Genomic DNA, 23,784 nt, shown 5'->3' with positions numbered 1-23,784 from the left:
ATCTTGTTTAGTAATATAATAGCCACATCTCGCTTGATATGGTATAGATAAGATTCATTTGAAGCCAGCGATTGCGTAGACTCCCAAACTGCTGCACTTAAAGGGCCATAAATCTTTTACATTGTTTACACTTTGTCAAAAGAAATAACCTCATTTTCTTGAATAATGTTTTAGTTTTCGCCGAGCACTTGAAATCTCATTCTTTGGAAGGATATTTTCTTTGTTTCGTTGACCTTCAAGCTCCATTTGGTGAGAAAAAAAAATGTGCACTTTTATTTTTTTGCCGCTTTTATTTTAACTCTTTACAAATCGCTGCTCGCATCAAAGGTCAGGTGAGCACATCACAGGTCGTGAGGATATAGAGATCTTTGAATGGTCCATTTAGGCGTATAGCCTTGAAATTCAATGCACGTGTTTATTCATAAACAGAGTAAATAGGATTGCCATTACTCTTCTTATTCATTTTTTTAAATAATAGCATTTAAACTGAATTCATGGATTTTTCATTTTGTTTAGTTTATATCCTTCATCCTCAATCCGTGTATATTCGATTCTTTGAATCTTATTATTCCACACATATTTTCAGAGGCAGAATTTCAGTATTTCACTTTTCCTTTCTAAACCCAGGTATTTTTTTATTGGTTTTAATTTAGGATCCATGGGTAATTTTTAAGTAAAAAAAAATATTATTGTAGCTGAAATAACAAAACATTTAATTGTAGTTAATTTTTAAGCTAGTTGATTTCATTATTTCGCTTATAAAAAGTTAAATTTAAAACTAATTTTTAACAAAATGGTAAAATAACTTTTGATGGATTATATTGTTATGCAAGCAAACATGGAAAAATAGAAAAAAGATCCAAAGACTAGTGCCGAAACTTAAACGATTATGAATTTTAATTTTAAAGTAGTATAGTAATAGTAAAGTAAAGTAGTAAGTTTAATCAAGTAAATTGCCTTTGTGAACCAAACTAATAAGATTTGCCAGAAAATTCCACAAAAACCCACGAGGCCCCAAAAAATCGTGGAACTCTTTGGTAGTTGTTTATTTTCCGTATTTGATTATACATTTTATCGTGGTTTCTAGAACTATAAATATTTGAAATTTCCTTTTCCGTTATATACTAGTATAACATCATTTAGTAAGCAATACCTAAGACATCATTAATAAATTGTTCAAATTTAGGGACATAGAAAACTGTCGGATTTTTCATGACTAGTAATGAATGTTTTTGATTTTCCCCCCTCATCTGGTATGGACATGTGGGCTAATGCTCATGACTTAATGAATTAAGACTTACATTCTGCTTGGAATGTTTGGAAGAGCCAACTTCAACCAGAAAATCCTCCAATCTAAATTTTTTGCTAGATTTCACCTCTCCTAGATTTCTCCTTCCATCTACATATACCATTTTCAAGAAGTAAAGGAGAAACCATGAAATGTTTTTTTAGAAGCTGATGATAAATAGCAGTGAAAAAATGTTTTGTGAAATTGAAGCATTATGTGGAGTGCTTAGAGAATGGAGCTCTTTTGGTTGGGCCCATGGGACCGTGACAGAATTTCATGCCTGAAGGCACAGCTTACCACAGAGCCAAACAAGGGATGGCAACCACCGGTTCTCCATCCAGAATCCAGTATCTTCCATCCTCAGTGCTTCTTACCATAGTGCTAATCAGAACTTTGCTTTTGAAGTTCCCTCCACCAATAGTGATCGACCTTTAACACCAAGCCCAAGAGAGTGGACCCTTCGCTTGATGTCTGATAGACTAACCATTCAAGTGGCTAGCTACTGACACAAATGATACATCAGTAGCCACAGTGCGTCACCCGTCTAATGGGTCGCCATGTGTGGCCAACACGTGGGATTCTCGGCTGTCCAAGAGAAGCAGGAAGCAAATAAAGCGGAGAAATTTTTTCTGGAGACGTTCCTCACTTGATGGTTGACTCACAAAAACGTGAGACGTTCCTCACTTTTTTAGAAGCTGATGATAAATAGCAGTGGAAAATTGTTTTGTGAAATTGAAGCATTATGTGGAATGCTTAGACAATGGAGGAATTAGAGAATTAGGGAGAATAAAGCGAAAAGTAGAAGTTCAGGGGATGATAAACTTGAAAGGATGTCCTGTAATATAAATGTCCCTGATAGCTTAGGGATTGGGTCACCTGTACTCACCTTTAGAAGGCGAGTCTGTGAGGGACGGATTTGTTCAAGGGTGATTTCATTTGACTTAATTGTTGATTTGAATTTTATATTCGTTAAATTCTTATGGAAATTTTGTATTAATCATCTTTCTATTGTTCTCAGAATCTTTTTTCAAGCAAGTTCTCTACTGAAAAAGAAGCTCATAGCAGGTAAGATGCAAACGGCCGTTTCACCCTTTGATGGTGTAAAGAATAAAGATTGTTCTGTGTTCGGTTCCCCCTCACAATTAGGCATAGATAGGGCTTCATTATATATAATTTTAGACTCGAATATTAGTATTTAATCATACATTTAGAATCCATAATAACTTTAAAAATCAATATTTTCGTGTTGTTTCCTGGTGGGATTCTCTTTGCCATAAGGTAGAACTTAATTACCATTTTAATCTAAATCGCCATTTTATCCAATCATTTTAATAGGATAACATATCAGAAAACAAAATCTACCCGAGTTAAAACGAATAAAGGCAATGAAACAACTGACTTATATGCTCAAGTGGTGATATTTTAACCAAGTGTGTAAGATCACAAAATGTGTATAACATTGTTTTTGAAGTCATTGCATTGACAAGTTCACTGCCATGACTCGCACCTGATATCTGGAACATCTAATTAGATGGCCCCTGCTTTGATATATTTTTATTGTAGAGAAGGGGTTTTCAAATTAGTTGGTACAATTAGATAATAAGTGTGAACTACAGGTGGGTCAAACGGCAGTAAGCTTGTTAATACTTTGTAAGCTAACTTTTTCACCAAGGAAATAATCTTTCTTGCATCATTTATACAATTATTCAAATCGGGTCTGGTTCCAATTGATTTAGATATCTTAGTTCTCCTGTATTACGATATTTAATACAAAACGAGTCAAATTGTGGAAGTATGCGAAAAAGTTGAGAGGACAACATTCCCAGAGGTTTTTCTTGTGACAATGACAATGAAAAGCACTGTGGCATTGAGTAAGACCTTTTCAGTTTTTTCCTTTAATTTCTAATTAAATTGTAATGCTGTTTGATAAATTTCAGTCATGAATATATCATAATGCACAAGTTACAAAGAATAATCTACCCAAGGACAATAGCTTAAGTCAATAAAACTTCATTAAAAGAATTTGCGATATTTCGAAACTAAGTACTTTGCATCAACATTTAAAAAATTATAATTCTTAATGCATGCTTGTCTGATACTTAGAATTCTTTTCTCTAAACTGGTTTAAAGTATGACATAATAAAACGCTGACCACGAATTTAACGCTTCTTTTCTTCCAGAAATATATTAAGGAATCTTGTGATTTTAAGATTAAGTAATGAATGCCAAATATCCATTCCATGGAAAGCATAAATTAAAAACTCTTAGCGACTTGAATGAAATTCTTGTTAATCAGATGATAGAACGTTAAGCCAAAATGTCCTTTAATTGACAAGAATGCAAATATATAAATTCGGCAGGTCTTTTTAAAAAATTATTTAATTTTTACACTACAATTATTATATTTATTTAGACATCATAAATATTATAATTACAGTCGTCTTTTGTACAACATGGTCGATGCTCTCCGCGTTGTAGGAAATTGCATCACACGAGATGTGTATTATTAGATGAAATTCTGCAAATCTAAACATACCTCTAATTTATATAAAATTTTAATTGCGAAATACTGCTTTTTTTTAAATTGCCAGCCTTACTGACTCTATACAATTGATAAACAACGTACTAGACAAATAATATTTGCTTTTATAAATAAAAAAGTTATGAAACTAATTTTGTGTAAATTATGTAACTAGATTTATATGAGAATGAATCACAATTTTTTCGTCTCGTTTCGTCCCCTTCCCGATTTCTATTGTCAAATTGAGTCTCACTCGATTTACAATAATTGAAGAACCAGGATTGCATTTTTTGTAAAGAGATTATAATTTTTCGAAATGTTACAATCTTTAATATAGATTTAAATATAAAAATGTACTTAAAAGTGTACTTATGCAAATACAAAGTTATAATGCATTTATAGAGTAAGTGTTTTGGCTAATATACATGGCAGTAAATGATCTCGTCGAAAGTTCAGGGGCCGAAATTTTAATGTGCCATAATAAATTTTAAAAACAAAACTTTAAATCACATTTCCATTACTGTACTAAAAATGGGATTTTTTAAAATCTTAATTATTTTCTATTTTTCAGTCTAATTTTTAACTCATTATTGTAAATATTATGGAATCTTGAAACTAGTTTTTGTCTAATTTACTAATAGATGTAGCCACGTGAATAGAACAAAAGTTTAGTTAAAATAATTGATTAACTCTTAGATAAGTTCTGAAGACAAAATTGGGTGTGTTAATACAGAAAAAACACAAATGATTGAAATTTTAAATTTAGCACTTCAGAAAGAGAGTAGAAAGTTGATAGTAAAGTTACAGTTGTAACAACAATTTAAATAAAAACTTATAAAGGTAAAATTGTTGGAAATTTTATCCTTTGTGTAACTAGGGTAAGCGGAACTTGAGGCATTATTTGATTTTTTTTTTTGTCTCTATTCCTCAAATGTCAACATTGGTTTATTAAATCCAAATAGTCTATGAGATACGGTTTAATTCTTTTCTACTCTCCTTATATTTGGCATTAAACGTTTTTTCTCCGAGACTCACCCCAGTAATATTATAGGAAGTAAAGAAATCCTATTTATAATATCCTATTTATATTACTTAAAATGTAGGCAATCCTGAATCTGAATTTTTATGATTCATTTTTTTCCATACGTATCCATGGTAAACTTTTTGTTCCTTCTGGACGAACAGTTACACGGTCTATCGTGGGACTATTTGAGAAATCGACTAACAGTGCCTCACCAGACGAAAACGTGAGTCATTGAAGCCAAATATCTGTCTAGGAACATGTTGTCTTTTTCGTAATTAGCCTTTTACATAAATTAGTACCAATTAGTCTTTGTGGCTTTGAAGTTGAAATTGGCTGTAAAGTCTGGATGTTATCTTTACGTGATTAGAAGAATTCATGAGAAGCATGGACATTAAATGGCAGTAATGGTCCCACAATGTCGAGATGGTAATGACTAAATCGTGCTGAAAGGAGAAGAAACTGCCCTACCGGGGACTTGAAATGCCTCGATATTACATTTTTCTACCAGGTATTGTAATTTTGGGAAACTAGATGCATTATTTCTCTAAAGAAGACCCGGTAATATGTCCTTAATTTGGCTGTGGAGTATCCTCCAAGTATAGGGAATGAATACTATTGAAAACAAATTTTCTAAAGGTTTTAGAAACATAAAGCCCTATTATGTCAATTGTCATCAAGCAATATCTTTCATCCACATGTAAATCTAATAGATTTGAATTTCAATTTTTGAACCATTCTTTATTAAAGGCGTACAATTGTACGAATGCCGTTCCTTAGCCATAATTTCCAAACCGATTTAAGTTTGGCTAATGAATCCCAATTACGAGGAGAAGGCATTATATTGGAATCACTTGAAATTTATCAAGTATTGGTCGAAAACTTGGCCTTAAATTAGAATTGTGTAATTTGAAGAAGAGATAATTTGCTTTCAGATAGAATGCATATGCACGTGGGTTCGTGATCACAATAAACTGAGAAATGTCTACTTTCCAGGAAATATTGAAATTGGTAAACAGCATAATATATTGTAAGTAAATCTTACAATATATTTTTCTCAATAAAAATTAATTTACGAGAAAAAAAATGTCCAATAAATTGGGGTTTTATCACGTTTAATATTACTATTGAGTATGTTTTAAAACGTAGTTTGTGCTGCGCCATTGGAGAAGGAAAATGGTGAAAAAAATTAATCATTGAAAAGAAACAACGAAATAATATAGCCTCAGTCAATGAGAATTCAAATATAGCTTTAACCTTCCAGCTGCTTATCACGTAATTTCCGCGAATTCGCAATCAGTCCCTTTTCTATTGCATCCCGTGTTTTTAGCTGGTTAGAGAATTTATTTTTACGATTACAGATTTTTATTATATCATATTATTATCGTGTAACATATAGTACCAGCTCACTTTGAAAAATTTGAGCTTATTTGCAAACAACGCATCCAAATAGTGATTTTATAAAATTGCACTAGCACTGTATGCATAGACACGACAACAACAACATGAAATTGCTCAGTCAGAGGGTTAAAATTTTCAGATGAAGTAGAGATACCTCCTTTGCGAACCAATACCTTACAAAAGAAAATTATATTTGTTTTAAATATAAAAAAATGTATTTTTGATAAATGTGATATTGATCAAGTCACACATAAATGCGTGGTAGAAATCTTTAGATGCAACAAGAATTTCGTCTAAGTAAACACAGAATTTAAAATGCGTAAAATTTAAACACTTAAACTTTTGATCTGTACTTTTAAACCCGGCTATTAATGACATGCGTCTGAATTCAGTAAGTGTTATTATAGCATTTTTTTTCGCTATCCGATTGATTAAATAGTATCTGATTATAATTTTTAATTATATCCAATTATAAAATATTTTGCCATTTAATACCATAAAAATTCTTGGATGTGACGTAGGAAATGTTTATTAGAAACTGGAACTTCGTTCAATTTTTCGGAAATCATTATATATATGCCAAGTGCTGTTTTTCTTCATTACAAGATGAATCAGACAAGCCCACAGGTTTTTAGAAGGGCGTAAAATTCCTTATTCTAATAAAGATTGGAATGTTTTTGATTTCTCAGGGCTGAGTAGTCTCGGTTTACCAAGTACCGAAGGCTCGTAGAATGTTTACAATATAAGGATGTGGGCTTGTTTGGTTATATTGAAAAGTTCTTAGCAATTAATAAAATGGTGATTCGTCCAAATTGCCATCAAATCAACTGATGAACTATTCCAAGTTTTATTATTCACCTTGAAGAAAGTCAACCATTAATTAATCTACTAATCATCCTACTAATTAATCTACGATTTTCGATATCAATAAATAATTGAAATTTAAAAAAAAAAAGAAAGAAACGTCTGCAGCAAAAATTGGACGCAAGATATCTGCAAGCACAAACTTACTGGAGAATTTCCTATGTAGGCCACAATCTAATATTAAATGTTTTGTATCGTAAAGTTTGATTAGCTGAAGAATTTCCATACTTCTCGAGGAAGTTCGTGTCTATTACACTTGTACTTAAATTCACATAAGAAATTGGAAAAACAGAATAAACCGCACTGTTATCTAGTATAATCTGAAGTTAAGATCTGCCGTCTTAAACAAATTAGTAGCTTAATCCATAACAACCGTCCACTACATCTGATGATTTTTTAAAGTTTTACTTATAATAATATGGTTCCATGCATTTTTTAGCTTTATCAACAAAACATTTATGATACTAACATTTCTTAGTATTACTGTCTCTGGCAGAACAAGACTTCGAACCTCTTTTCTTGGTGTTTCTTCGAAATAAATGTGCAGACATTCGTTGAACCTTCTTTGATAATTTTTCAAACTTTTGCTTTTACCTCTGTTAATTACAGACTTGTTGATACCACACTAACTACTGCAATACTACCTATTATTTCACTGATTTTATCACTAATTTGTTCTAATTTCTCAAAATCGCCATCACAAACAGATATGATTTATTACATTGTAACAGTTACACGTTGCAAGAAAAATTAATTTAATATATCGTTACCAACACAATCATTAATCAATTCTTTCATCTGCAATAAAAGTTGCGAGTTTTATCACCAAATTGTGAGTCTTGTAATAATACTTAAACTTTAATATTTTTGAAATCTTCATATTGTTTTATTATTTTATCTTTTAATATTATTTGCTGATGGTATCGCTAAATTGTATTATCTTTTAATTGTGCGTTTTATCTTTCCTTATCTAATTATCTTTTAATTGTCTATAGGGAATACCGGAAAGAATGAATTAGGTTCCTTTAGCCAAAAAATCTTAACTTTGTTTTTTAACCTCTCTAAAGCGGATATTACACAAAGGAATTTAGCTCCTCCCGAAACAATTCTTGTTGTAATAAACTGATATTTTTGTTGGAAAAGTAATCCGGAATTGTTGTTTTTACAATAAAGGGAGGTGTTCTAATTTTCCAATTTACATTATGTACCTTCTTCCGTTTCGATAGCCATTTTATACAATTAATGAATAAAACACTTTCAAAAGTAAAATTAAAATGAAACATACCAAAAACTGGTGATATTCATTTCCAGATGATGAAACAATAATTATTAAAATCAGGACAGCAATTTGTGCGCAGTAGGGGATTCATATTTAAATTTACAACAGTATAAAAATGCTACAGCTCTAAAAAACAACAACCAGTAGTTTATTTACAAAAATTGCAAAACGAGATTATTGAAGTTGAAGTTTTTGACTTGAGCAAAAAGAATACTGAACACCGACCGACCAGTTGGCATAGTTGACAATGATAAATCGCTACATAACCATGCCTTCCTTCTCCGTCGTCACCACACCACTGATGCGAATTAATCAGTGCAGAAATGGAGTTTATTCCTCCTAGATCATCATTATAGTAAAATAAAAATAAAAGATAAATTTTCTTTAATCAGATAATTCTGTTACTGACGATAAGTTGCTATTTGCTGATGGTATAATGTATATATTATTAAAAAAGCGAAATTTTGCCATTTTCATATTTTGTAAACTTTACAGTAGAGCAGCGATCATTGTAAATTATTTGATAAGTTTTTTATTTTATTCATATGAAGTGTATTCTTATCCCACAGTTTATTTGTATCCTATAACTCTCCAGGGGATTACCTTACCACGCAGTTGAGAAGTTGCTGGGTAAATCGCAAGATCTCGATTGTACTGGCAGCAAATCAAGTAGCATTTGACTGGCTAACGATTTGTTTCCGGATTATGCCAAATCAATCGGTTTATTAAATGAGCTTTCTCTATAGGAATTGAACATTGAAGCTCCACATTGAAGCTTATTTTGCAAAGACTATAGAGCGCGCATTTTTTATACGTGGTAACTAATCTTTCAAGCATGCGCGGATGTTTTGCCAGGCCCAGCAATTATAATAGTTTTAATTTTATTAAGTCGCATAAGGGCATTAAAGAATAGAACCACATTCGTATGAATTTTTTTTTGTCCCATAAGTTGATTTCTTTAGTAGAATCTTAAAATAATTCAGATTGAATGCCAATCTAACATGCTCCTGTAAACAGAACTAATGACATTTTAATTCTTCATTCAATAAAAAGTCAGATTTTAAGAGCATTTTTTTGGTAATTCTATATCTTTTTCTCTAAAATTTATACAGTTTTTAAAATTTAGTTCTTAACAAAAATAAAGCAATACTGTTGCATACTTTTTTTTTTGATGATTCGAATTAAATTTTAATTACTTCGTTTTTGGACGATTTCTTGGTATCATTTGGTTCTCCTAAGTTCATTTTTTACAAATACGGTAATTTTTCATGAATTGCTTTTTTGAAATTACCTTTTTTAGGACTTAAATGTGTAGTAAAACCATAACCTTAACAATCCGATAACTAGTGAAGCTTAGTTAGTTAAATGAAGTTTGGTACATAATCTTGTGATTAAAATATGTCTCAAAATTATTGACCTAATGCAGTTTCGGGCAAAATTTATCTTTGAAATGCATTCTCTATTTTCCTCTCTATACGACGAAGATGGCTAAAAATTACGTCATAATGCATAAGTATACGTGAAAGTCGAGGGGAAGACAGTTTTGCTAGTTGAGAGTAGAAATTTCGATACAGATTTATTATACATTAGTTACGAGTTCTATGGCATATTAGATCAGTGAGTTAATATTGTATGGTTGTGACTTGTTTGTGGACGACCGGTCTGAGACGGTTTATCAAGTCGCGGAAAAATAATAGGGTAGTGATGCTTACAACTTTGTTGTAATCTGCATATTTTTTTCTTTTTCTCAGTACTAATATTTATAGTCAATCGCATAATATGAAGGAGCTAAATGTGGTCAAATTTGACATACATTGATTCACATCTGTCTTTTGATTTATAAATATAGACTCGTCTGATGTGAACGTAAGAACTGAATAATAAGAGATATCTCATCAGAGGCAGATTATATATGTTTCTCTTTCTATAAAAGTTTTGTTATGTATTAATTCAAAGAATAATACATTCTCTTACGAATTAATTGTTCTTTTTAAATAGAAATTATAGGCATTACAAAGAGTGATGAATTGGATGAGTCAAAAATATTGTTTGGAGAAATATTAACAAAAGAAGAAAGACCATATAATTTTTTTAAAAATTTTATTATCCAACATGGCTGCCACCTTACATAAAAATGCTATAATACATAAGGCACAAGAAGAGGGCGATTTTTTTTCATTTTTTTTTTTGGTTTCACAAAATAAAATTATTTTAAAAATAAAGCATAGAGATCATTTAGTTTCACATAGGACAATAAAAATAGCTACATTTAGAATATAGTTTTTTTGCATGCATATTTCGATTTTATGCTCATAAACAACCATTTTCAGATGGGACATAGTAAAATATTTAAAATTCCTTTGCAGTACTTGAGGATATTAACATTTTACGTTTGTTAGTTCACTCGACGGTTTTTTTTCTATGCTAATAATGGAAAATGTGGTATTTTACATAGCTCCACTGAAATGGTTCAATCAATAATAATTTCAGTTATTACAGTTATTACTGCACAGTATTGCACAACCACCTTTTTAATAAAAAAGGTAAAAATATTGCATATTGTAGGTATTCTTTCAACTATGCATTAAAAACAATAATAAGCTTTCGATTTTTAACGAAATAAGCATGGAAAACTGCATTTTATATCTATTTTAGCAGCCTTTTAACTTATTGCACTCCTTTTAAGTAATAAAACAGAATTTAATTTCTGTTTATTTTACTCTATCATTTTACAAGGCATTGTGATTAATAAATAAAATTTCTATCTTGAATTAAAAAAACCTGTCATTTTAAAAGCATTAAAAATGACATGAATTTTTTTTACCGTTATATTTACAACGTGGTCTTCTAATAATAACATAATTAATTTTGCGAAATATGTAAACACGGCACATTATTTATTATTTGGTTTCTAAACTTTTCTATTAAATATCTAAAATTCAGAACGAAATTCTGTAAATCAATTTCATCATATTTTTGTATAATTGGGAGATACACAGTTACTTACATAACATTATAAAATAGCAAAAAATGCACGAAAATAATACGTTTTATCAAAAATATTTAAATTACGGTTTGATCAACTTAATTCGGATATCAAAATATTTTTAAATAAAAAAGTAAATAGAAACATGCAGGACAGTTTCAAATACTGAATTAATTTATCACAATACTTTTACTTTATTGGAATGAAATAAATAGAATATTATTAGAAAAATTATCACAAGTAAATAATAACAAATCAAGTTACTTTATTTCTGAACCTAATTGTCTCGAGATTTTGATAGCGATTTTAATATTTGAATTTTGTAACGTGCATTTTTCATTTACTTTATGAATAGTGGGTATAAACAAAAAAAAAAGCAATTTATTTTTAAAGAATAAAAAATATTTCTAATGAAGTGACGTGCTATATTAAACTAGTGATGTGGATTTTAATTTATACTTTCATTAATAACACATTTTGAATTTGGAAACTGTATACCATCTACAATATCACCCTCAACATTAGCTTAGCGGTAAATTTGTAACAAAAAAAAATGGAACACATGAACAAAATTTATATTGTAACTATCACAATAAAGCTTATATGGCAACTGGGAGGGCTGAGTTTTTTTCAGTTCCCTCTAGAGTGAACTTTCAATGTAAATAAAAGAAAAGTTGGATGCTTTGTTCGTGATATATTCATACTATAGATCTTTGTAAATCTAAAAAGAACAAAAAGATAAAAAAAGCACATGATCACTAAAAAAATGAACAAAATACATTCACAATACATTGTTGTAAAAGAAGCAAAAGCTAGTATAAATACGATGCAAAAGCGTAAATTCTAAAATAATGGACAGCAGCAATATTTTCAGATCTTTTATAGAAATTCACAAAGACGCAAATACATAATCTTTAGGTTAAATATTAGATTTGACTGAATATTGCACAAAAAATATTGAATCTTTATAATTTATTTTTACATTTTAATGCGTCTGTCTTCTTATAATGAAAAGTGCGATAAATCATTAACATTAAAATAAAATGATAAATTTTGATATAATTCCAAAAAATATTCAGAAAGATAAACGAGTTGCTCTTTATAAAAAATTAATATAAAAACTTATATTTATTATTTGTTTATTGAACTTGAAAATAAAATGAAGCATCATAAAAATCTCCCGTTTCAATAGGGGTTGAAGAAAATAAATAAATGCGAGATACTATAAATCATGAGCACCAAGTATCTCAAGATATATGATGAAATTTATTTTTATTATCAATCTGTCAGTAACAGAGCACATATTCTGTTTCCGGTATTTATCAACATAAATTTTAACAGTTAACAAATATGAAAAGTTGCATGATCTGAAAATAGCTGAACAGTAATAAAAGTTTGCTTTTGAGATGCTTTAATTTAAAAGAATCACATTTTAAAATCACACAAAATTGATAAAAAAACGACAACAGTAGAATATTCCGGAAGCATACAGTTGTATAATTGTTATCAGAAATACCGAAGTATTTTAATAACTTCTATAAAATAAAAATAAAAATAAATGTTAATTTCAGTTTGACGACGTTTAGGTGAAAATCCTCATATTAAAACTCTACCATGATTTGTATTCGTTCAATACATATTTAGGTTACAGACGAAGTATTCTAGAAAACAGAAGTCTATTTCTTAGGTTCTAGAAAAGCTTAGTAAATAAAAACTATGCTTGTAAAAAAAGATATAGAAGCATGGATGTTGTAAGCAAACTTCAGCTGTACTGTAATCTTTTTCATATCGGTTACATTTAAACTTCAGGACATTTTATCAGGAAAGACGAAGTAGTCCTTATAAGTATCAGGATAGATGTCAAAGCTATTTTAATTTTCTTCTTGCTTTTTTAAAATAGCTTTCAGCATTCAGATATTATAAAAGTTGTAAAGCGAAATAAAGTACACACGTAAAAATAAAAGTTTATAAATATATATTCCTATATCTATATAAAATCTGTATAGTTATATCAAAAATTTCGATTCTTATGCGCTAACTTCAAATTATATATCCACATATTACTCAAATATTAGACGTATGGCTATATATTTTCTGTATAGTCTCTTCTTGTTTGGCTTGAATATAGTATTAAGTATAAATCCATAAACTGCTTGATAAAAAGAATAAAAATTCCACTTATCTATCTGTATGGAATTTCTGTTCCTTAAGTCAATAAACATTTCGATAAAATGTTCAGATTTTCTTATCACTATTTACAAATCTTCCCTTTGGCTACGCAATCATATTGAAATAATATACTTGAAAACTTCATCAGAATCAATGAATCTTCAATTGATTTCATAAAATATTTCACAAACCACATAAAAAATAGATGAAATCCGAAGATGCTAGCAGCAAAAATGACTTCCTTTTTTCTAAAGTTTCAAAAATGGAGCTCACAACTGTCATTTTAAAACAATTTGAATCAAAAATTTACTTCCTTTTCAAATAACACACAAGCATAAAAAATACAAAGATAAACGAACATTGGGATGAAACTTTGATAAGTTGAACCCCAAAAGATGAGAAGGAACATTTTTTGTTTTGTGTTTATAGGGGAAGAAGAATTGTCCATTGAATACTGTGCACTCTACGCATCGACTAATGTGACATCACATAATTCTTCATCTACTTTTGTCACTTCAATGATGCAGACATCTTCATTGCAATAGTGCTTCACTATATCATCATCAATCTGGACTGTAATTCTATAAAAGAAATATTTTTATTTAAATACTTTTAGCAATAAAGCTGAAATTGTTTCAAATTTGAGCTTAGAAATTGTTTTCAAATTTTAAATCGTTTCAAGTAATTAAGCGTAAAAATAATTTAAAATAATCAATCATATTATCCTTTAATTTAAAGGATTAAAATTGGGTAAGAAATACGAAATCTACAAAAAAACCCATGGTGCTTTAAATATCTATAGGAATCACTTTTCATATGATGCTTTTCGCATGAAGGTTGTTCGATAGCTAAAATGCATAGAAAAGATTCATTTTCGCGTTATCAATTAAAAATCTATACATGATATAATCTTTTTAAAATTCGTTAAAAGCAGTTACACGTTTAAATTCATATATTTTCCCAAGTAAATTCTATTGAAAATTAATAACAATTCTTTATACATAATTAAAATTTCTATTTTTAATATTGATTATGAGATTTATTACTTACCCCTTTTTGGATTTCTTGTAAATATTTCTGATGTTGGACGCACTCAACTTGTATTTGCTTTCAATCTGCAAACAAATATTTTTTTTCTTTAAAACATAAGCACTTTTGAGAGGGAAATTAGCTTTAAAAAACTTCTTGTAAAGGTTTATAATGTTTTTCTTTAAAATTTATAAAGAAGTTGATATTAATGAATAATTTTCTAGATATTTATTTTATACAAGTTTCTGGCAAAGTTTTATCCAAATTTTGAATCTGTCTTGGAAGCTATTTTTTATTAGATCCTGGTCTTCAAAGAAAGAAATCAGGAAATATGTCACTATGTACACTCTTTGCACATTTTGCCAAAACAGGAATCAAAATAAGACAAAAAATAACAGGAACTTTTAAAATGTACAGAGGGCGTTGTGCTAAAAATGTGAAACTTAAAATAATGTTACTCTTTTTTTTTTAATCATTTTCTGTAAAACCAGGAATAATTAGAAGATTTCTGTACATTTTATTCTCTTTGTTTTAAATTTCACCTTTCACAACTTTCTTGGTTACCAATACGGAATTTTTGGACACATGTGCTATGGCGAGAATTTTTTTCCCCCGCTTTACAATCTTTTACGATTTGGTAGATTCCTTCAAAACAAGCTACATTTATTAATTAATCGTTTCCCCGAACTTTCATTTAATAAGGCATCAAAAATAACAAAGGAATTTTTCAAGAACGCGATAAATGACTAATTTTGTAAGGTAGTTTTTTTCTTCATGCAGTATCAAAGCTCTTAAATATAAAATAATTGTAATTTTTTACTTATAAATAATTTGGCTTCACTCTGATTTCCAAGAATAAGTGTAATTGAAAGAAAAAAATAAAAAAATAAAACCAGCTAAGTTAGACTAAGAAAAATAAATAAGAGTGACTTATAAATTGGCAAGATGTATGGAAGTTAGAATTTTGATTCCAGAGAACTAAGTTGCTGTATGGTACCACTGATGTCGAGGAAGCAAGCAGTAACTATTGTAGAATCATAGCATTACGTATATGCCATTTGACTATTTTTTTAAGACAAGGTTTCTTAGAAAAACAACTTTATGATTAAAGAAACAAATTTATCCAAAAATAGTATTTGACTATTTAAAAAAAATCCAACCTTTTCAAAACACTATTTATTACATAAGACTTTTGGCAGAATAATCATCACTTTATCCAACTTACCCCTTTCGCTAGCCCTGCAAGCGTCGGTGGGTGGATGTGCAAAGGTTGAAAGGTATCCTCTGATTCTTGACGAGCATAAAGGAGAACTGGAAGAGAAAAATAGGAGTCTATTTTCAATAATTTTGAATAGAAGTTTACGTTTGATTGAAATTAATTTAGGCTCGTATCAGGCTTTAATTAAATGCCCAACATCAGAGGAGGATTACCGACTAGTTGGGCTAGGCAACTGCCAAGGGTCACTGCTCAAAGAAGGGGTCGCAAGCAAGTCGATTAAAATTGGTGTTAGCCTAGCTACCAAATAAATTTATAGTATGCAAATTCTATGAATTTTTAAATATTTGGAAGCTTCCTATTTATATAAATTTGTATATATGAATAGGAATATTGGATGAATTATGATAGAATATTTGAACAAATTAACACTTTTTTTTGCCAAGTAATAAAATATTAGGATAAAATGAACATTTTATGAAGTATAATTGGTTAAGTTCCTGTATGTTTCATTACGCTCACAATTATTGTAGAATTTATTAACTCCAAACTTCTGCTTAAATACAATTGTGTATAAACGTGGATGCCATGCAATCATGAGTCATAATAATTGAATAAATAATAATGTATACATTTTCATAAATTACCAAAATAAAAAATAAACTGAAAATGAGTCGTCAGCATGATAATAAAGTAGGAAATTATTAAAACACGCCACTAAGTTTTCCAGTTTAGGTGGCCTCGTACTGTCTAGGGACGCAAGATGTCTAAATCTGCCACTACCCAAGATGAATTGAATATTACGAGTGTTGAAAATTTAATAGTGGCAACTATACAATCACAGCTGATACAATATAGGTACTAGCTTGAAATGTTTAAAGTTATTTACCATCAATGAAAGCATTTTCGAGACAGTCCCCAGCGTTGTGTATAGCTTGTTTCTTTCGCCGTATAAGTTGTAGAATACTGCAGCAGTTCCAATATTTTTGGTGATATGAAATGGAGTAATCTATCAAAGAATGTCTGGAACAGTTCGATAACAATCGCAACTGATTTTCTTTTGCTCGCTGGATCTGGTAATTAATTTCCCTACCCATATTTAAGTTTTTGATTTGATTTCAGTAAAGAAGAAATCATTTCGTGGCATTCGCAATGGAATTGTTACAGAGATTCTTAGAGAGATAGTCATCTCCATCTAAACAAGCAACCGAACTGATATTGAGTCTGGCATTCTATGACTTCCACATCGCTGGAAACAAGCTGAAAACAATGTTATTGATGTCAATGACATACGTTACAAGCTAGCACCTTCCTATCAAAAGTTTCAAGGTAGTATTATGATGTATCACCTATAATTATATATCTGCCAATTATTAAATTTCAATTCTTAAACAAGGTACCCTAAAAAAGCGAACCAAGCATTTATTTTCTTAAGTATTGCATCTAGACTTGTACGTCCGTTTAAAAAGTCTAATTAAATAACGTGGACAATTTGTATTCATACAATTTGAATTCGACGGACAAAAATTATAAAAAGTTAAAAAAAATAATTTTTTTGTATAGCCTTCATAATATAAAAGTGTCAATTAGCATAATATTTTTTATATGTATCTATGTAGGCACAAAAAGTCACACTGTTATCTACAAAATTTGCAGAAAGACAAAGTTTGTAGATATTAAAAAGCAAATTTATTAACTTAGGCCACTTTTTCATATCTCTGACTCATGTTAAATCGAACGCTTCGTTGTACTACAGATATTACAATATGTTATTAAAAAGGTGGGATCAGAAAATAATAACGAGTTTATTGACTTTTATTGAATTTCAAAAAATGGTCCAACGATATACTGATTGAAGTGCATACCAAACTTGTATCAAATGAGCATTTTAAATACCAATACAAAAACAGAATTTTTCTAACGGTACTTGCATATACACATATATATAGTCGTAATACACAGTATGCATTATTACTACAAACAGAATAAAGCACCAGTATATCAAAATGTTTCTCGTCGATAAAATATACCATTTTTTACGGAAGTTTAATATTACGAACTTAACTGCGGGCAAAGTTCTTTTTTTCGGAATTGCATTACTTTTCTGAGATATCTTAAATGTCCATTTTCTCTAGTTTCTCTTTTTCTTTTTAAAATGAAGTTGCTATTATCAACCAGTCAAAATGAACAAAAGTATATGTGAGTGGCAAATTCCTTCAGGTCATGATGATTTTATGATTTACTTCTAGAAAAATATTGGCTTATGACAGTTTTTATGCTGAATAAATTTGCATATTTAAAATAAATGTTTACAGAAACGTAAAACTTTGTGTGTGCATAGTTAAATGTTATAGAAACATTTTACTAACTGACACTTTTACACCATTAAGGCAGCATAAAAATTTAATTTTTGAAACCTTTTATCATCAACTCCACGGAAGCAAAATGTTTTGCATACAATTTCCCACCTTATTTAATAAAACATTGTAATTGGAAGTATACGTTTAAGTACAATATTTAGCGAAATAAATATTGTTTCACTTTTTTGTAATATCCTGTATATGAATATAGGTTCTTCAATTTTTAACATGCCTAATAAATTTTTCCTGCACAAAATGCCTTCATAATCTTAGCTTTGACTGAAAACTTTTCCACATTCCCATGGATATATTAGTGTATCCATATATTTGCGATAAAACTTGTTTCCGCAAGAAATACTTAGAACTTAAATTAAATCCTTGCAGTTATTTTCTGATTTTGATTATCTGAGAACGCTTGTCTGGATCATAATACATCTCGAACTTCTTTGAAATCCTGCAACAGCAAATTATGCATATTATTGCATTCAGTCTAAGCGGAAATGTATCAGTGTGAATAGTAAGTTGCACTTGGTATTGACGATGTATTGAAACTAGATCGTACTAATTTCGCGATTTTGTCGAACAGGATATGAGTTTCGGAAGGAAAAGTAAGTAGTTGTGTTTTTCTGACGAACATTTTTCGAGAACAGTTTGTAATGACACAACAGCTGTATTAGTGCTTCTGATTGGTAGTAAGAGGAACCATGCGTTTTTTATGGACTAAACAGAAATTTGCTTGCACAGAAATTCATCTCCATTTATTACAAGCATGTTGTAATGCGGTCTGCAATATCGAAATGATGAGGGCAGTTTGAAAATGGCTCTACGAATATCACTGTTTTTGATCGTCCAAGGAGGCCTGCAGTCTTTATTAATGCTGCCAGTTTTTCTATTGTTGAGCAACTTATTTTGAAACACTGACCCATAAAATGTGAGGAAAGTTCGTAAGTAATAGCAAATGTATTTCGTATGGAAATGAGCATTTCATTATTCACGAATATCAGCAATAACGAAAGCTGAGCACAAGATAGATCGTCGGCATTTGATGGCTACGCACAAAGAAAAATGATAGTAATCGTATTTCTACCTTCTGCAATGGTACAATGCTGCAGAAGAAAACAAACCTCTACATCGCATGAGCATTTCGAATGATTCGTAATTTCGCAGCTTTATTTCCACTACAAAATGCACAAATGGAATGAAATGGCTACACAGGACCTCTCCCACAAGGAAATATCTTAATGTCCAACCATCCATCATAAAAGTTATGGCCTATTTATATTTTTAACTGGAAGTTAAAAGTTTGCACTCTGAATTCATCGCTAAAGAGCAGACAATGTCGACCGATTCATTGTGCAAACCTTTACATAATTTGATGCTATCGAAGATCGTCAACATGACAAATTAAGTGATGACATCATACCGCTGCATGATAATGCCATTACCCCACAAAGCATATAAAACGCAAACTTTGCTTAAGAAGTGCCATGATTTAGTATCGCGTAATTTCGATTTGTTTGGGAAAAGCAAGAATGATCCAATCGACTAACATTTTCGAGCCGATGACGAAGTTAAACTGGTTATATTGAATTAGTTGGAAAACGATGGAGGAGATTTCTGTTTTACTTCAAGGACAAAACTTAATACACTATGCGATAAATGTTACAATTCGTTTGCAGAATACATCGAAAAATGAATTATATCTATACTGTTCAAAAATGAATATTCTTAAACATTTGTCTCTTTTTTTCGTATCATTTTTACTCAAAGCTAACTCACTTTTTGATCCACCGACGTAACTTTTTATACTCCTATTACCCTAACACTCCTATTACCAGCAAATACCGGGCTTTTCAGATATCCTGAATGTATCTTGAATGTAAATTTTTTTCCTGAATGTATATTGTAAAATTGACGTGCTTTAATATAGAAAATTCCGATTTAAGACAAACAAGTAAAACATACTTTGATGCTACAAATTAAAAGGTACCATCTACATATCTGAGATATGATTGATTTTTTAAATACAGCTTTCATAATCACATCAAAAATTTTTGCAAAAAAACTGCTGTTCAGCAGAAATAATTATTGTGTAACGGTTATTTATTCTTTACTTATTCACATAGAAATCTCATTTTAATTGTTTTTAAATTCGCTTTCATATTGCCTTTTACGTAAAAATTCTCAGAAAGTCATATTCCCCCCTCCGTACCAAGCAATCTAAGAGAAGCAGTTATTTTTAATTATGGTGAGAAATTCCACATTTTTAGCAACGTGAAATTTTTCGGTTCGATCCTGTTCAGTGCCGTAGTCTTAGAATGTGTGCTGTTATGTCAGCTATGTAGACATGAACTTTTGGAGAAAATACCTTATTTTAATAAATACAGAACCTAATTATCAGTTAACCGATTGCTTTAATTAAATTATACTACTGAAGCCACCTGATAATGAATTAGGGAAAATTTATTTCCATATTCCCTAATATTTATATTAATAAATTATAAATTAAAGTCTAAAAAGTATAACGTTTTTAAAATAAAAATACTACATAAAAAAGTGTGTTTATAAAAAATTGTTTTTATTGAATTTATTTGATAAATTTATCAAAAATATAATGGATTTTGATACATCTATTAGATTTTAATAAGAAATGTAAATAGGGAATGACAAAACGATAATATACATTCCAGTGAAAGCAAACTTTGCAAATATGATGCTAAGATCTCATATCTGATGAGAAAAAAAAAAGTAATTTTTCCTCAGGGTTTTATCATAATTTAGTTTTAATTAAGGTTTCATATAATTAACGACAATAATAACATCTAAATTTTAAAATTTATATACTGTTTATTTGATATAAAATAAACAACAGAAAAATTTGGCCTTGATTTTTCACATTAAATATACCTAGAGGTGCTAAATCATCTGGTGATTCAAAATTTTGATATATACGATAAAAAAATACTTTAAAAAAATTATATAACTAAGTTAATTGATTAAGAAAATATAATTAATAAAGCGTATATTTCATGGATAAGCGAGAAACGTTAATCATTTTTTTAATTATCTACTCATTTTCAAAATTTTGCATGATAAAACTTAGGAAGTAAGAAAAATAAAATTAATGTATAAAAAATAATTTTTGCATGAAAGAGTAAATAAAAAAAAGACCTAAAAAATCAAAACCTATTTAACAAATGAAAAAAGAAAATCTGTTGCAAACTAATGTATATTTCTCTTTTTCTAAGCGAAACATATTCTCACAATGTAATTAGACAGCGTGTTGTTACATTCACAATTATAATTATTTTGAAAGCATATTCATCTAAAGAAAGAGTAAAAAAGAAACTGATGATTTATTTGAAAAATACTAATATTAGTTCCATTCAAGAAACGCATCACAGCAGCACTCGAAACGAAAAGTTTCTTGAATTATACTCAAAGCATATACTTATGTGAGAAAAATGCTGAATAAAGAATTTCGATTATCGAATTTGATCTTTGTTAACGTGATTCAGAAATGATGTTATAGAACAATGAATTTTCTCAAGCCACAATTTCAATGAATAAGCCTATCGAATTTTGAGTTGTTTAAGAGCGTGGATGAAAAATTCGGGTGTTACACACACACACGCGCGAAATTTTAGTCGTGCAGTTTTAGCTTAAACCCTGCTCTACAAAGTCTTTTTAGAGCAGGGCTTAAAGAACATGACCTTAAAATAAGGCATTTTTGGGGATTTTTCCACGAATAATTTTTGATACTCAGCTTTATTTATTATATTTTAGAAATGTCACTTTTCTTAAGCTTAGCTTATTTAACTCATTATAAAAAGGCAGTTTTAAATCTTTAATTATTTTTTTCTATGCAAACCATCAAATCTCTACCGAATCAAAAAATACAGAAATATATACATGTTTTCCTTTTTAGCGTATTAAAAGCAAATATTACATGGTTAAGATATTTACTAAGTATTGTTTTTAATAAATTTATTAGTTTTATAAGTAGTTGATCATAATTTATAAGAATAATAAATAAATTCAATCTCAAAATTATTCTTATCCAATACTTTACTATCTTTAATTAATGCGAAATACCAAAAAACATATTAAAATTCATTAGAACAAGCTGTTTACTGAAATGGTTAATTTTTCTTAAGTTTCAAATTTCTAAAAACATTACTTCAAATTAAATGAAAAATAGTTTTTCATTAATACATTAACGTTTATTTCTACTAAGCTACTACCTTTAGCTTAAGAAAAGTGACAATATAAAAGGTTTCGCTGTTTCAGTTCAGCTGATTTTAGTTTGAGAGAAACGCTTCATAAATGAAAATTTAGAAGGCTATTTAGGATTTTAAAAGTAACTAAAAGATAAAAAAATATTTAAAAAAATCAATTAAAAAAAATTTAATTCCAAATTATCAAAGGAAGATAAATAGAGATGTGGTATTTTAATCACATATACCGAATTTCCTGTCATCGGTATACAGCTAAAAGTGACTAAGGGGGAAAAAAAAAAGAGTGATTTTTTTTTTTCCAAAATACCATCTATGTAAAAGAAAAAAAATTACTCATATAAATATATCGCCAGTATGCAATATATGTTAGACATGTTGATTTGAGTCATTTTTCTTTTGCAGACATAACAGTTTAAAACAATGAGAGAACTTTTTTCTTTTGATTTGGTCATTTTTAGATGTATACCGACTAGATGATTATTTTATATAATCGTTTTTCATTGTCCCTGAAAACAACTATCAAAAACATGATAATTTATTTTCCAAAATAGCAGCTGCTTATTACGCTATGAAAATAACACAGTGACGCATTCCAATATCAGATGGCGCCACAAGCAACAAGTGTTATTACAATTTTAAAATTTTGAAAAATTTGCAGTTTAATTTTTCAATCTCCTACTCTTGTTGATTAATCGTTTTCTAAAGTTTCATAGTCAAAGAAGACTCTTCAGAAACTACTGAAAATGTTTTTACCCTTTTAAATGTTATTATATCTTAATAAATTTTTCTGAAGATCGTGTATCGGCAAAAAATGCTTTGAAATACATTTTTAAGAGAATATGATTAGCATATTTAAAATTAACTGCCGAAAATAAATATTCTTTCTTCCAAATTTTCTCGGTATTTATTCCAATGATTATATTACTTTTCGCTTATTTTCACAGCTGAAAAAAATATTTTCATGCAATTTGAATATTCACAGCAGAATTATATTTTCAGACAAAATATTTTTTTTTCAAATGTTAAGAAAATGTTTGTGAAAGTAATATGGTGCAATTTTTTTTGAAACGCTTTATATTTTGATGAAATATATAATAACAAGAAATTTACTGAAAGCTGTTAAGAAGAAACCAAATATTCAATTCTTAAATGCCTTTTGCTTGATAAAAATTAAAAATAAAATCTAGGATTTATTTAATAAAAAAAAAGTAATGTGGATTTGATGAAAAATTAGTGATTCGATTTTACAAAGCTGTTATTAGATCTTTCGAACTTTAAAGCAAAATTTCCAACAGTAAGAGGAATTATATTTCATTTTATCACACTCATTAAACAATTTGAATATTCTTAAAGAAATTGGTCATAATTCTTAGGTCAAAATCCCTGATTCCCTTTACTTAAAACTTGCTACA

The 23,784-nt window shown here is 29.2% G+C and overlaps 1 protein-coding gene across 4 annotated transcripts in view; it reads right to left on the bottom strand.

Moving 5' to 3' along the window:
• Positions 1–10,488: 10,488 nt before the first annotated feature.
• Positions 10,489–23,784, bottom strand: part of LOC129958915 (grainyhead-like protein 1 homolog) — a 220,731-nt gene continuing 207,435 nt past the window's right edge. For 2 of the 4 annotated variants that reach the window (XM_056071651.1, XM_056071652.1), the window contains exons 15-17: positions 15,784–15,890; positions 14,580–14,644; positions 10,489–14,110 (exon numbers count right to left, since the gene is read on the bottom strand). In XM_056071651.1, coding sequence (XP_055927626.1) covers positions 13,993–14,110; positions 14,580–14,644; positions 15,784–15,890 — 290 coding nt within the window. In that variant the 3' untranslated portion in view covers positions 10,489–13,992. The remainder of the gene's footprint in view (positions 14,111–14,579; positions 14,645–15,783; positions 15,891–23,784) is intronic. The other 2 variants (XM_056071653.1, XM_056071654.1) reach the window with 1 other exon arrangement.

Source organism: Argiope bruennichi, chromosome X1, assembly GCF_947563725.1.
Source record: "Argiope bruennichi chromosome X1, qqArgBrue1.1, whole genome shotgun sequence".
NCBI classification, from domain to species: Eukaryota; Metazoa; Arthropoda; class Arachnida; order Araneae; family Araneidae; genus Argiope; species Argiope bruennichi.
Note: the sequence above shows the minus strand (reverse complement) of the source record. Positions and strands in the feature narration are given on the sequence as shown.